Consider the following 15,878-nt stretch of genomic DNA (forward strand, 5'->3'; position numbering starts at 1 on the left):
AAGAACAATGATGGTTGTTCTGTTGGTAAAAGTGGATGACTTCTGCATTTATATTTACCATGTTTGTTAAAAGCAATATAGGGAGTTTACAAGTGCCATACTAGAAACTATGAAAAAGATGAATTTCAATTTTAACTGAGTTTTGGCAATTTAGATATTAGTGATGCTGGGGTGATGGTGGTAGAAGAGATGTGTATCAGCACAGCTAATGTCAGGGGCCCACCTTATTCTTTTCATCTGGAATACTAAAAAGAAGAACTATTATCTACCCCACAAAAATCCCGTGAAAGTTAATTAGGTAGTTAAGTTAATCTTCATTAGGCAAGATCATGGAATTTGGGAGGAAAAGAGGAAGGAAGCCTGCAGATCTTGCATAAGCAGGAGAGGCATTCTACACTCCTCTGGTCTTATAAGAAACAGTACGTCTTATTTTTGACCTAACAATTTTTTTTCTTTGTAGGTACCCATGCCTTCTAAGTGCTAGTAATAAAGAATTAATTCACATATTAAACTTGGCATGATTAATTTCATTGCCCTTTATGTTAGCTTTCTTTCTGAACTTTGAGTGCATCTACAAACTTATTAAATGATCTAGACAAGCCAGAAAAAGGCTTCTCATTTCTTCAGTGGGGTGGGAAGTGATTATTTTGTCAAGATATGATTCAGAATGACATATTCAAATACAATTTTAAAAATCTACTTCACTATGTATATGTATCATCAATAATAAAAATTTGGCCTGGTGTTGTTAAGATATAAAAAAGTACCTGACAGTGTTAGAATTGCAGACTGTTGTCATCTCACGTGCTACAAAGCTTTAATTCAATTATTTGGATTCTGTATGAGAAAAAGTTTCACTGCAGGTGTAACGTTTTAGTCACAGCATAAAATAATCTCCACTTAAAGGAGATATCCAATTTCTCTACTCATAAAGCATTCAACTGTTAATAAAAAATCAGTGCCAAAACCAGTCTGTGTAGTTACCACCAAACTTATTAGAATAAACAACTTTTCTTGCATGAATTCTTTGAGAAAAACTTTATTGAAAAACACCCTCTCCGGCCAGGCACGGTAGCTCGCGCCTGTAATCCCAGCACTTTGGGAAGCCGAGGCGGGCACATCACCTGAGGTCAGGAGTTCAAGACCAGCCTGACCAACATGGAGAAACCTCGTCTCTACTAAAAATACAAAATTAGCCAGGCGTGGTGGCTCATGCCTGTAATCCCAGCTACTCGGCAGGCTGAGGCAAGAGAATCGTTTGAACCCAGGAGGCGGAGGTTGGGGTGAGCCGAGATGGCGCCATTGCACTACAGCCTGGGCAACAAGAGTGAAACTCTGTCTCAAAAAAAAAAAAGAAAGAAAAAAAAAAAGAAAGAAAACTATCCTAAGATAGGAAAAATCACTTCTCTTGTAATTAAGGTCCATTATGGAGGATTTCTCTTTCAAATATTTAATTTATTTTCAAGAAAATTGTAACAATTAGGTGCACATCAAAACTAATACCCTTTATGGGCCTCTATTTTACAGATGGTTCATTTCAAAGCATCAAGTTCTACATACATACACACACACACACACACACACACACACACACAAAACCTAATCAGGCGGTTTCCTAGGCAGCTACAGAAGACTCAAATGATCTCATGGACTTCACTAATGTTTCTAGTTGGTGCCAAATGTTTCAGAAATTTTGAGGTAGTCCACTTACCTAAGGTGATACTAAACTTCCAGAAAGCAAGAATTTCCAGAATAAGTGAAAGGGGATGAATGTACAAAAATAATTAATACTAGCTTTCAATTAACATATGAATATTATTCTGTATGAAGAGGCAGTTTCCTACACAAGTGAAAAAAGAATAAAGCTGTTGCCTCCTTAACAGTAAACATCCCTGCATCACTAAGAGGAGACTCTAAGGCCTAGCAAAAGATCTGAGCCTAACATTTTGGGGTTCTTTTTTTTTTTTTTTTTGAGACGGAGTCTCGCTCTGTCGCCCAGGCTGGAGTGCAGTGGCGCGATCTCGGCTTACTGCAAGCTCCGCCTCCCGGGTTCACGCCATTCTCTTGCCTCAGCCTCCTGAGTAGCTGGAACTACAGGCGCCCGCCACCACGCCCGACTAATGTTTTTTGTATTTTTAGTAGAGACGGGGTTTCACCGTGTTAGCCAGGATGGTCTCGATCTCCTGACCTCGTGATCCACCCGCCTCAGCCTCCCAAAGTGCTGGGACTACAGGCGTGAGCCACCGCGCCCGGCCGGGATTTTTTGGTAAGCAGCAGCGTAAAAATCACTCTCTAGGTTTGAGATTGGGATCCAGCATAACTGGTGACTTGACCTTGGGCAAGTCATTTAATTCCTTTTAGTCTGTTTCCCTAATTGTAAATGAAGTCAACACCACCTGGTAAAGGTATTACAGGATTGGTGTGAGGATGAGATGATACATGTGAACATATTATTAAATATATAAACTATAAGGCAATAGTAAGCAAATGCTAGTTACTATTCTATGTAATACAGGCCTAACCTTTCCTGCCTATGTCCTTATCTGTAAAAAGAGGATAGATTGAGATCTGAATGTCTATCCAGTCACTTATCAGCTGCGTGAACTTTGGCAAGTCATTTCCTTTCTGGGCCTGTTTCCTAAGAAGGTTATTTTTTAAGATCAAATGATATCGTTTATGCAAATGCTGTTCAGACACATATTAAGAACTTAACAAATGATAGCTCTTATTATTCTCTGGGGGGTAGGGTGGTAAAGAGCAAATGAAATTAAACCTAGTTAAGAGAATTTGTATATGCACATAAAACTCTACAGACATCCAAGATACCGTTATTTGTACTGTAAACTGCCAAAACATGCAGCAAACAAGAAATCAAATGGCGCCTCAGTGACTCGCACTAGAGAGGGAGAGAAGGCAGAGCTTCCGAGAATCAACTATTTTCCCCCTTATGGCCTCCAGCCTAGATTAGACCATTTATTCAACTTCCCAGCCCACAATATCCCTGGACATTTATTTACTGTACCTTTTTCACTGAGAGCCTTTCCACTCCCCTCCCCTTCTAGTAGTCGTGAACTTCAGACCCTCCGCTTCGACTCCCACTGCCTTAACTGTTTTTAACCAAGCTTCCCTGAATCCTCCTCTCCGCCTAAGGAGGAAGTGCAGCTGGACGCACCGCACGGCATCCTAGGAAATGTGGTCTCTCAGACTCTTTGGCTTGGGCTGCAGAGTGGGGAAGACGACGAAGGAGATCCCAGTAAAACTACAACTACCGGCAGGCAACGCGAGTCACCATCTTTCTTTCGCTCCTTTTCCTGTTGCCGTCCTCTTCCTCCTCTCCGCTAGCGCTGAACCGCTTGGCCTCACGGTACTCGTAGTTCCTTCTGGACTCAAGATCCTAGGGCTTGATGGCCAGCACAGAGGCTGGAAGACTCTAATTCCCAGAGGGCAGAGCGGAAGCTGCGCCTGCGCACACTCAATGAGGGCGTGTATGTCTGTGTCTGAGGGAGAGAGAGCGAGAGTGAGTGAGTGTGAGTGCGGGGTGGGGTGGTGGCCGTTACGTTCGGGGCAACGGCTACGGCAGTGGAGAAGTAAGAAGAGAAACAACGTCCGGCGCTTCCGCCTTCGCTTAGGAGGAGGAGGAGCTGGTAGGGAAAGGAAAGTGCTTCGCCCTGGGCCTGGACTAGACCGAGTCGGGTTGGTGGGGGTCTGGGCTATGAGCTTTTGAGGGTCGCTTGGGACGCGGAGCGAGACACGAGAGCCGGGAGCTATGTCTCAGCCGCCGCCGCCGCCTCCGCTGCCGCCGCCACCTCCTCCCCCTGAGGCTCCACAGACTCCGCCGTCCCTGGCGTCGGCGTCGGCGGCTGCTTCGGGGGGGCTTTTGAAGCGGAGAGACCGGAGAATCCTTTCCGGGAGCTGCCCGGATCCGAAGTGCCAGGCGCGTCTGTTTTTCCCGGCCTCCGGTTCTGTCAGCATCGAGTGTACCGAGTGCGGCCAGCGGCATGAGCAGCAACAGCTGCTGGGGGTTGAAGAGGTGACCGACCCGGACGTAGTGCTACACAACCTGCTGCGGAACGCGCTGCTCGGGGTGACGGGGGCACCCAAGAAGAACACGGAACTGGTAAAGGTGATGGGCCTTTCCAACTATCACTGCAAATTGTTGTCGCCCATATTAGCTCGCTATGGAATGGACAAACAGACAGGCCGGGCCAAGCTTCTCCGGGACATGAACCAGGGCGAACTGTTCGATTGCGCCTTACTGGGTGACCGCGCCTTCCTCATAGAACCAGAGCATGTTAACACTGTGGGCTATGGCAAAGACCGCTCCGGAAGCCTCCTGTATTTGCATGACACTCTGGAGGACATTAAGCGGGCCAATAAAAGTCAGGAATGTCTCATTCCAGTGCATGTGGACGGGGATGGACACTGCCTGGTGCATGCTGTGTCTCGGGCTCTAGTAGGCCGAGAGCTCTTCTGGCATGCCTTAAGAGAGAATCTTAAACAGCACTTTCAGCAGCACCTGGCCCGATATCAAGCTCTGTTCCATGACTTCATTGATGCTGCTGAGTGGGAGGACATTATCAATGAGTGTGACCCTCTGTTTGTACCACCTGAGGGTGTTCCCTTGGGCCTGAGGAATATCCACATATTTGGTCTTGCCAATGTGCTACATCGTCCTATTATTCTGTTAGATTCCCTCAGTGGCATGAGAAGCTCTGGTGATTATTCAGCCACCTTTCTACCTGGGCTCATCCCTGCAGAGAAGTGCACTGGGAAAGATGGTCATTTGAACAAACCAATCTGTATTGCATGGAGCAGCTCCGGTAGAAACCATTATATCCCCTTGGTAGGCATAAAAGGGGCTGCTTTGCCCAAACTGCCTATGAATTTGCTTCCTAAAGCATGGGGTGTGCCTCAGGACCTTATTAAAAAGTACATAAAACTTGAAGAGGATGGTGGTTGTGTTATTGGAGGTGACAGAAGTTTGCAAGATAAATACTTACTTAGGCTTGTTGCTGCTATGGAAGAAGTCTTTATGGACAAACATGGTATCCATCCTAGCTTGGTTGCTGATGTCCATCAGTATTTCTACAGAAGGACTGGAGTGATAGGAGTTCAGCCTGAAGAAGTCACAGCAGCTGCTAAAAAAGCAGTAATGGATAATCGCCTTCACAAATGTTTGCTCTGTGGTGCCCTTTCAGAACTTCATGTTCCTCCAGAGTGGTTGGCTCCTGGAGGGAAATTGTATAACCTGGCAAAAAGTACTCATGGACAGCTGAGGACTGACAAAAATTATAGCTTTCCCTTGAACAATTTGGTTTGCTCATATGATTCAGTGAAAGATGTTCTGGTGCCAGACTATGGAATGAGTAACCTAACAGCTTGTAATTGGTGCCATGGCACATCTGTGCGAAAGGTCAGAGGAGATGGGTCTATTGTGTATTTGGATGGAGACAGAACTAATTCTAGGTCCACTGGTGGCAAATGTGGTTGTGGATTCAAACACTTTTGGGATGGTAAGGAGTATGACAATCTACCAGAAGCTTTCCCTATTACTTTAGAATGGGGTGGAAGAGTGGTCAGAGAAACAGTATATTGGTTCCAGTATGAAAGTGATTCATCTTTGAATAGTAATGTTTACGATGTTGCAATGAAACTTGTTACCAAGCACTTTCCAGGTGAATTTGGGAGTGAAATCCTAGTTCAGAAAGTTGTCCACACTATATTGCATCAGACTGCCAAAAAGAATCCCGATGATTATACTCCTGTAAATATAGATGGTGCTCACGCCCAAAGAGTTGGAGATGTTCAAGGACAAGAATCAGAGTCTCAGCTCCCAACTAAAATTATTCTTACTGGACAGAAAACAAAAACTTTGCACAAGGAGGAGTTAAACATGAGTAAAACTGAAAGAACTATTCAACAGAATATTACGGAACAGGCTTCTGTAATGCAGAAACGGAAAACAGAGAAGTTAAAACAAGAACAAAAAGGGCAACCCAGGACTGTTTCTCCCAGTACCATTCGTGATGGTCCATCCTCTGCACCTGCTACACCTACCAAGGCTCCCTATTCACCTACAACTTCTAAGGAGAAGAAGATCCGAATCACAACTAATGATGGACGACAGTCCATGGTTACCCTTAAGTCTTCAACGACCTTTTTTGAACTTCAGGAAAGTATAGCCAGAGAATTCAACATTCCTCCATATTTACAGTGTATTAGATACGGGTTTCCTCCTAAAGAGTTAATGCCACCACAGGCAGGAATGGAAAAGGAACCAGTTCCTTTACAGCATGGCGACAGAATTACAATAGAAATTCTAAAAAGTAAAGCTGAAGGTGGTCAGTCTGCTGCAGCACACTCAGCCCACACTGTGAAACAAGAAGATATTGCTGTTACTGGTAAACTGTCATCTAAGGAACTTCAGGAGCAAGCTGAAAAAGAAATGTACTCCTTGTGTCTTTTAGCAACATTAATGGGTAAGATGAATTTAATTCTGATGGTATATCTTAATTGTAAATATAATACACTGAGTTTTCCTGTTGTCTTTGGGGGAAAAGAAATCTGTGGCCATTGTAAGTTTTTAATTATATATTTCAGGAGAGAATTATTTTTAGTATTTTGACAGTTAATGGATAGATGTTAGTAGGATTATTGAGTAACTATTAGGAAAATAGACAGTTAAGGTAGTCCCTCAATAATAGTCAACAGATTATTTAAATATATCTTATTCTTGCAATTGCTTTTTAAAAAACAGACTTGTATTTATTTAAAGCGTTTTAAGTTTTTTGGTAGGCTCTATTGATCCTGCCTATCTTGCCCCTTTTTCATTTATTTTTAATTTTTATTTTCCTGTATGTCATGTGATTTCAGCACTTCCTGTTTGATGAATTGCAGTTTCTGGTGTTTATATTCTCACTGCACTCCCACCTAGTAGTCTCTTACATTTCATTTTCTTCCTTTCCCAGTTCATCACATTTTTCTTACTCATACACTGGGATTTGTATTTAAGTACACTAGGATTTGTATTTAAGTAATTTCACTACTCAATAAGGCTTTGCCATCAATTATAATGAACTATTATAAGTTGTAGTTCATGAGAAACATAAACAGAGATGGATGGTAATGGTGTAAAGAAGTATTTGTTTTTAATCAGCATAAATTAAAGAAAAATATATTAACCAAATGTGTAATTTAAAGCTTTAGATGATTTGGGATACTGTTCAATGGTGTACTTTTTACAGTGTCTATATTTGCTTAGTCTTTGTTTTGAAATAACTTAGTATGCTTTACTAAGTTAAAGTATGAAGTAAAATTTAAATGTGTTAGTTACTGGAAGGGTTTTATTTTTGCTGAGATTAAAGCTTTCAACTAGAAAAGTGATCTGGGTTTTGATTCTGTTTTCTGATAGTACTGTATGGCAGTAAATTGGGCCTTAATCTACCAAAATGAATACTACTCCTGGCTTATCTGGGGGAGTAGTAAATAGGGGATCTAAAAACCCTGCACAAATTTAGAACCCGGAATTGTTGATTTTAGTTTGCCAGACATAGGAATTGAATTGGGGAGTATGTCAGGAACTGTCCTACGCATTTTATATATTTCTTTTTTTTTCAAGACAGGGTCTTGCTCTGTCTCCAGGCTGAAGTGCAGTGGCGCGATCTCGGCTCACTGCAAACTCCACCTCCCGGGTTCAAGCAATTCTCCTGCCTCAGCCTCCCAAGTAGCTGGGACTACAGGCCCACGCCTCCATGCCCAGCTAATTTTTGCATTTTTAGTAGAGACGGGGTTTCAACTTGTTGGCCAGGATGGTCCTGATCTCCTGACCTTGTGATCAAGGTCACTTAAATACGAATGCTAGTGTACTTAAATACAAATCCTAGGTGGCATGTGCCTGTAATCCCAGCTACTCTGGAGGCTTTGGCAGGAGAATCGCTTGAACCCCAGAGTTGGAGGTTGCAGTGAGCCTAGATCGCACCACTGCACTCCAGCCTGGCAACAGAGCGAGACTCTGTCTCAAATAATAAATAACTAAATAAAAGACCTTCAATCTCCCAGGTCAAAAACAGGAAAGAGAAGGTCTTCCTCAATAGAAGATGGACTCTTGAGAATGTGGCTCTTATCTTTATCCTTGTATGCACAGAACCTGATATAGTGCTCAGCAGGTAGTATGCACTCTGAAATATTTTTAATTGAATTAAATAGATGACATTAACACAGCTAAAGAAAGGCTGTATCTGCAGAAATGGAATGGTCAGTCAGCACTGAACATTGAAAAAAGTGAAAAGCAGAATTTGGCAATGTTTATATACTGCTGTACAAAGGAAAAGGGTACATCATCTGGGGTTCATGAAAATTCTGGTAACTAGAAAGGTAATCTCTGTCGAGGGGTAGGAATATTTGATCAATCCTGACTGTGGCCTGGCTGAAACATCTCTATCCCTTTGCCTGATTTCCATGTTCATCAGGCATCTATTCGTAACACTTATTTAGCTTCCTGATAACAAGTTTTGATATACAGGTGACAGTGCAGATAAGGACATGTTCACTTTGAAAGCTGTATTCTCCATTGTAGACTAATAAATGGACATGGGCAGGATTGTGATCAGTAGTCTTAAAAATATTATCAGAGCCGGTCACAGTGGCTCATGCCTGTAATCCCAGCACTTTGGGTGGCCGAGGTGGGCAGATCACGAGGTCAGGAGTTCGAGATCATCCTGGCTAAGACGGTGAAACCCTGTCTCTACTAAAAATACAAAAAAAAAATTAGCCGGGTGTGGTGCCTGTAGTCCCAGCTCCTCAGGAGGCTGAGGCAGGAGACTCTTGTGAACCCGGGAGGCAGAGGTTGCAATGAGCCGAGATCGCACCACTGCACTCCAGCCTGGGCCACAGAACAAGACTGTATCTCAAAAAAAAAAAAAAAAAATCTGATCAGTATGATTATATATAGATTTTTGAGACAGAGTCTCACTCTGTCGCCCAGGCTGGAGTGCAGTGGCACGATCTCAGCTCATTGCAACCTCTGCTACCTGGGTTCAAACGATTCTCCTGCCTCAGCCTCCTAAGTAGCTGGGATTACAGGCATGTGCCACCACACCTGGCTAATTTTTTTGTATTTTTAGTAGAGACAGGGTTTCACCGTGTTAGCCGGGATGGTCTCGATCTCCTGACCTCATGAACCGCCCGCCTCGGCCTCCCAAAGTGCTGGGATTACAGGCGTGAGTCACTGTGCCTGGTTGATAATATATTTCATAATGAAAATTAATCAAATATAATTCTGGTGTATAAATACTTTTTTAGTTTGGTTGGAGGTTCTTGGACCTGAATATCTGAGAGAACTAGAGTATGGACTGCAATGAGTTTACCAAGATAATGTCTTTCTGTTCTGATCCCTTCCCTCTTCATATCCAGCATTTATGCCTGTATAAACCCACAAATTTCTTTAAAACTACTTCCACTACCACAAAATTTGGGTGTAAAAGAGAGCATTGTGTTAATTTTGTAATGGTATCACTTGAGATACTTTCTGCTTTAAATTGAAGTATTAAGTGCATAGCCTTTATTATATTAGTCCCTTATAAATCTTAGTTTTCTTCCTCTAGTTCTCTTATAACTGTATTTGAATTATGTAGAAGATATTTTTTTTTTGAGATGGAGTCTCGCAGTGTCGCCCGGCTTGAGTGCAGTGGTGTGATCTCGGCTCACTGCAACCTCCGCCTCATGGGTTCAAGCAATTCTCGTGCCTCAGCCTCCCAAGTAGCTGGGATTACAGGCATGTGCCACTACACCCAGCTAATTTTTGTATTTTTAGTAGAGATAGAGTTTCTCCATGTTGGTCAGGCTGGTCTTGAACTCCCGACCTCAGGTGATCCGCCTGCCTCGGCCTCCCAAAGTGCTGGGATTACAGGCATGAGCCACTGCACCTGGCCGAAGATATTCTTAATTTAAAAAAAAGATGTTTCTACAAAATTCAGTTTGGGGATAAATACTAACCATATGTAAAGAGTGCTGGGTAACTGTTGATGTTTAGATTGGAGAGGGCTAGAAAATGACAGAGCTTGTTGAGAAGATTACAGATTTCAAAGTGCAGAAATTACTTTGTGAATTACCAAATGTGAGCTAAACTGTGTTATGTTAGTTTAGAATATAGCTCATCAGACTTTATGCTGTTCAAATAGCTGGTTCTTTCTCATTCAAGTTTAGGCTTAAATACCACCACCTTGTAAGGGTTTGAGAAACCTTTGCTGACCATTCTAAGTAGGTTCCCTCTATCAGTGTACCCTGTTGATGTCCCTCACAGCATCTATCACAATTTTTAATAATCTTATTTGTTGGTTTAATTATTTGTTTGTCTCCCCCACTATATTATAAAGTCCATCAAGACAGAGACTGTACCCTATTTTCTTCACTAATGAATACCTTATTTCCTAGTTCAGGGCCTGGCACATAGTAGGTACCAAGTAAATGCTTGTTGGATTAATGAATGCAATTATTTCAGCAAAATCAGTGTATGCTGTGAACTTGTATGTATGTTGAGTGTACAAAGATAAATGAAAGTCAGTGCTTGCCCTCCATTAACTTACCTGCAGGCTTTCAGCTGAAGGAGTTCCATGCTTTTTAGCTTTCATCAGCAGATCTCCAGCTTTATTTTCTAAATACATAAAAATTATAAAATCCCCAAATAGGACCAACATAGCATTTTAGAACTTCTCATTTGATTAAGAATCAAATATACATGTGGGGATTGTATATTTTCTTTCTTTCTTTTTTTTTTTCTGGAGACAGATTGTCGCCCAGCCTGGAGTGCAGTGGTGTGATCCCAACTCACTGCAACCTCTGCCTCCTGGGTCCAAGTGATTCTCAACCTCTCAAGTAGCTGGGACTACAGGTGCACACCACCACGCCCAGCTAACTTTTTGTATTTTTAGTAGATATGGGGTTTCGCCACATTGCCCATGCTGGTCTTGAACTCCTGATCTCAGACAATCCACCACCTTGGCTTCCCAAAGTGTTAGGATTACAGGCGTGAGCCACTGCGCCCGGCCTGTATGTTTTCACTAAATAGGCTGACTGCATGATAGCCAGGGACATGAGCTTTTTCTTTCGTTTTTAAGTAGAATATTCATTGACTAGATCGTCTATTACTTATATTAATAAAACAATAAGTAGGTGTATTAGTCTTTGGCTTAGTACAAGTCATTCATGGAACCTAGTAACTTTGAATCTTAGGAAGTGTAAAATGAAATAACAATACTCTACCCATAATATTTCACATTTTTAATCTCTTTTATCCAGACCACGAGGTAATTGAACTTAATTTTTTGCAAACAATCATCTTCATTATTTACATAATACTTGAAAGACTAACTCTGGCTTTGCAAAATATGTCATTCAAACTTCTTGCAGACCTGGTGCAGTTGCAGTGAGCCGAGATTGCGCCACTGCACTACAGTCTGGGCAACAGAGCAACACTCTTTCCAAAAAAAAAAAAAATATTTCTTGTAGATCAGTTATTTGTACGTTTTCTTTCATGATAGATAGGATAGGTGGTACATTATCCACCGTAAATATCTGGGCTAATTTATTTTTTCTTAGTGTTATATTTCATTAAGTTTCTAGTTTTGTTTGTTTTTTTGTTTTCCTAGAGGTAAGGACAGATTTAGGTGAAGAACAGAATTTGTCAGTTTGGAGTTACTTAAATGAAATTAGGCTACCTGACACTTCCTTGCTTTACTACAAAGTGTACCAACCTTTCAGGAGTTGAGAAACTTGTTTCATTTTGATATACTTTCTCTGTTCCTGAAAGAATTGTGTGGCTTTTTAATATATATATATTTAAAATACACAATATTTTGTAATTTCATAATACCTCTTGATGTTGTAAATGCCTTAGAATTTTCCAGAATCGGCCGGGCGCAGTGGCTCACGCATTTAATCCCAGCATTTTGGGAGGCTGAGGTGGGTGGATCATGAGGTCAGGAGTTTGAGACCAGGCTGGCTAAGATGGTGAAACCCTGTCTCTACTAAAAATACAAAAATTACCCGGGCATGATGGCGCTTGCCTGTAATCCCAGCTACTCAGGAGGTTGAGGCAGGAGAATCTCTGGAACCTGGGAGGCGGAGGTTGCAGTGAGCCAAGATCGGGCCACTGCACTCCAGCCTGGTGACAGAGTGAGACTCTGTCTCAAAAAAAAAAAAAAAAAAAAAAGAATTTTCCAGAATCAGTGAGCTTGGGACTGAGACATTTATTTTTTAGGTGACAACTGAATATTATTATTGCACCTTTTTTTTTCAAATGTTGGGTAAAGGGCAGTTTCAAATCTAGATAGTACTTATGCGTATTCTTCTTCTTTTTTTTTTTTTTCCGAGATGGAGCCTTGCTCTGTCGCTCAGGCTGGAGTGCAGTGGCGCAATCTCGGCTCACTGCAACCTCCCAGGTTCAAGCGATTCTCCTGCCTCAGCCTCCCGAGTAGCTAGGATTACAGGCGCCTGCCACCACACCTGGCTAATTTTTGTATTTTTAGTAGAGACAGGGTTTTACCATGTTGGCCAGGCTGGTCTCGAACTCCTGACCTCGTGATCCACCCACCTGGGCCTCCCAAAGTGCTAGGATTACAGGTGTGAGCCACCGTGTCTGGCCCCATATTATTATTCTTTCTATGCCTTCTGATAGCCCTTCTGTTGATTTATATATAGCATACTTGTAATGGGAGAGCAGTTATAAAGTTGAATAAAAAATAATGCATAGGTGTATCTTAAGATAAATGTATATATTGTAAATGGTGATTTTATATAATTATACTTTGAAAATTAAGTCAAATATTGATGCTATTCCTTTCTAGATAGAAAAGGAAATCTAGATAATAATAGATTGATTCTGTTCCAACTACTTTGATCACTTTTATTTTTAATATTTTTTCAATTACAATATAATTTTTAAAATTCAAATAATTCAAGTACATATAAAATATGGTAGTTCTTAACATCTGTACTCCCCAGATAAAATCATTCTTAATAAACTGGGATGTGTCCTTTCAGACTCTGTACACATTTAAACACTATTGAGTTTGTGTGCATGTCTGTGTATGATAAAAATATTCATTAATGCTGCTGGTGACACTAAAGTTGTGTGACTATATACCATTAAGGGGACTGAATTTCAGGCAAGAAACAGATATGCCCTTTTTATAAACCATTTTGACTATCAATAGGGTAGATAAACTTTTAAACGTGAGGATTACCTCAGGAAGGGTAGAGAGATGCCAACAATTCTTTCAGCAAATGAATACCTTTATCTTTGGAATTCTCTCTAGTTGAAACAGTCCTGTGTTCCTACTTTATATTTGGAACCATTTATTCAAATTTTTTAAAAATTTTGAATTGTTTCTTTAAATTTTAAATTTAAATAAACTTAAGTACTTTATTTTATGGTCATAAATACTTGAGTTCGGAGTTCGTTTTGGGTGTTTCTTTTGGGGCTTTAAAAATACATTTTGGCTGGGCATGGTGGCTAACACTTGTAATCCCAGCACTTTGGGAGGCCAAGATGGACAGATTGTCTGAGATCAGGAGTTTGAGACTAGCCTGGCCAACATGGAGAAACCCTATCTTTACTAAAAATACAAAATTAGCCGGGAGTGGTGGTGCAGGCCTGTGATCCCAGCTACTCGAGAGGCTGAGGCACGAGAATTGCTTGAACCCGGGAGGCGGAGGTTTCAGTGAACAGAGATTGTGCCACTGCACTTCAGCCTGGGGGACAGAGCAAGATTCTGTCTTAAAAATTAAATAGGCTGGGTGCAGTGGCTCAAGCCTGTAATCCCAGCACTTTGGGAGGCCGAGGGGGGCGGATCGCCTGAGGTCAGGAGTTCAAGACCAGCCTGGCCAACATGGTGAAACCCTGTATCTACTAAAAATACAGAAGTTAGCTGGGCATGGTGGTTTGCGCCTGTAGTCCCAGCTACCCAGGAGGCTGAGGCAGGAGAATTGCTGGAACCTAGAAGATAGAGGCTGCAGTGAGCCAAGATCACGCCACTGCACTCCAGTCTGGGCGACAGAGCAAGACTCCGTCTCAAAAATAAATAAATAAATAAATAAATGAATAAATAAATAAAAATATATTTCATGTAGGTATTAGATTTTTAGATTTACTGCTTTGCCCCATAAATTGCAAAGTAAAAAGTTCAAATTGCCTTTTTAAATATTTAAAGTTAGAAGGCTGGGCACAGTAGCTCACGCCTATAATCCCAGCACTTTGGGAGGCCAAGGCAGGAGGATGGCCTGAGACCAGGCATTCAAGACTAGCTTGGGCAACACAGGGAGACCCTGTCTCTCCAAAAAATAAATAAACTTAGCAGCTGTGGTGGCACACGCCTGTAGTCCTAGCTACTCAGGAAGCTGAGGTGAGAGGGTTGCTTGAGCTCAGGAGATCAAGGCTGTAGTGAACCGTGATTGAGCCACTACTTTCCAGCCTGGGTGACAGAGCGAGACTCTATCTCAAAAAATAAATAAATACCTAAAATGTAAAAATTAGAATGGTGATCTCTTAAACTTTTTTTGATGATGACTTTAAACTTTTAACTCCATAATTTTATTAGAAAAAAATTAGAAAAATACATTTTTAAAAATGTAGTTTAACATATTTTTAAACAATTGAAATTATTCACATCAAATAGGAAAAAAATTGGATAAACCAAAAAAAAAAAGATTCATAATACCACTCTCATATATAGCTACTGTTTCAGGTAGAAGATTGAAGGTTATGAGGGAGAAGGATTTGTGGAAGCAAGGTAATTAACAGAGGTTATATCTATAGTGCTCTCAGTAGTGTAGATTTTTTTTCTACATTTATATATACACAGTACATTGGATAGAAGTATTTTTACTTTTGTAATATGAAGAAACAGTTGGATTATAAAGTAAAAATAATTGGAGACTAACAAAAATATAAATTAACATATTTGTTAGAGGCTTTTCCAAACTGTTCCTATTCTCTAAAAGTTTGCTTTCGAATAACATGGTAGAAAAACTATTTCCCTTTGTTTTTGCTATTATTTTGTTTTATTAGATTCTTGAAGAGAAAACAAGATTCAGGGAAAAGTCAGTAGCATATAATCATTAGTTGTATTTTATATATGTAACATTGAAGAATGGTTATCATTATGCTGCTTCGATTAAGTTTATTCTGGATTGCTTTCAGGCACTGTTTAAAAGGAAAAATCTCATTTATAATATTCACTCCGCCAAGGGTGTCTAAGGGAGAGAATACAGTTATGGGTTCTTAGCTTTTGTTTCTGGTTGGGCCAGTAGAGCCCTTTCCTCATCACTCTTTTCTGCTTATCACTAGAGACAGAAATTAAAACCATAGCTTCAGGCTGCTAAAAGCCTAAAACAAAACAAAACAGTACAACAACAAAATAAGGCTGGTTGGACAAGCTTGTATCTATACATTCATTCAACCAATACTAAGAGTGCTGCCATCTGTTCAGCCCCTGGGGGTAAAAAGTCAGATAGGCCACTGACCTTTCCCTGAATCTGAAAAGTATAAAAGGGAAACCTAGTCTAGAAGGTAAAACAGAAAAGTTAATTAACCTAAAGTGTGATAAGGGCTGTGGTATTCATATATATGTAGGAGCATCAAATAAGGGTACCTACCTAACCAACACTCCAAAGAATCCTAAAGGAAGTGATACCTAGATTGAGTTTTAAATGACACGTAACAATTATTGGCCTTTAGGGAACAGGAACAGTTGTGTGGTGGTATAACATTGTAAAAATAAAGGTATGGTATGATGTCAGATGGGAAAGGCAAGGACCAACTCTTAGAGTGCCTTGTATGCCATGGAAAAGGAACTTGGACTTTGCCATACGGCGTTGGGGAA

The 15,878-nt window shown here is 40.9% G+C and overlaps 1 protein-coding gene across 1 annotated transcript in view; it reads left to right on the top strand.

Moving 5' to 3' along the window:
* The first annotated feature begins 3,322 nt into the window (after positions 1-3,322).
* The window catches only part of VCPIP1 (valosin containing protein interacting protein 1), a 39,779-nt gene continuing 27,223 nt past the window's right edge, over positions 3,323-15,878 (top strand). The window contains exon 1 of the mRNA XM_055286178.2: positions 3,323-6,479. Coding sequence (XP_055142153.1) covers positions 3,767-6,479 — 2,713 coding nt within the window. The 5' untranslated portion in view covers positions 3,323-3,766. The remainder of the gene's footprint in view (positions 6,480-15,878) is intronic.

The sequence above is a fragment of the Symphalangus syndactylus genome, chromosome 7 (genome assembly GCF_028878055.3).
Source record: "Symphalangus syndactylus isolate Jambi chromosome 7, NHGRI_mSymSyn1-v2.1_pri, whole genome shotgun sequence".
Classification (NCBI taxonomy): domain Eukaryota; kingdom Metazoa; phylum Chordata; class Mammalia; order Primates; family Hylobatidae; genus Symphalangus; species Symphalangus syndactylus.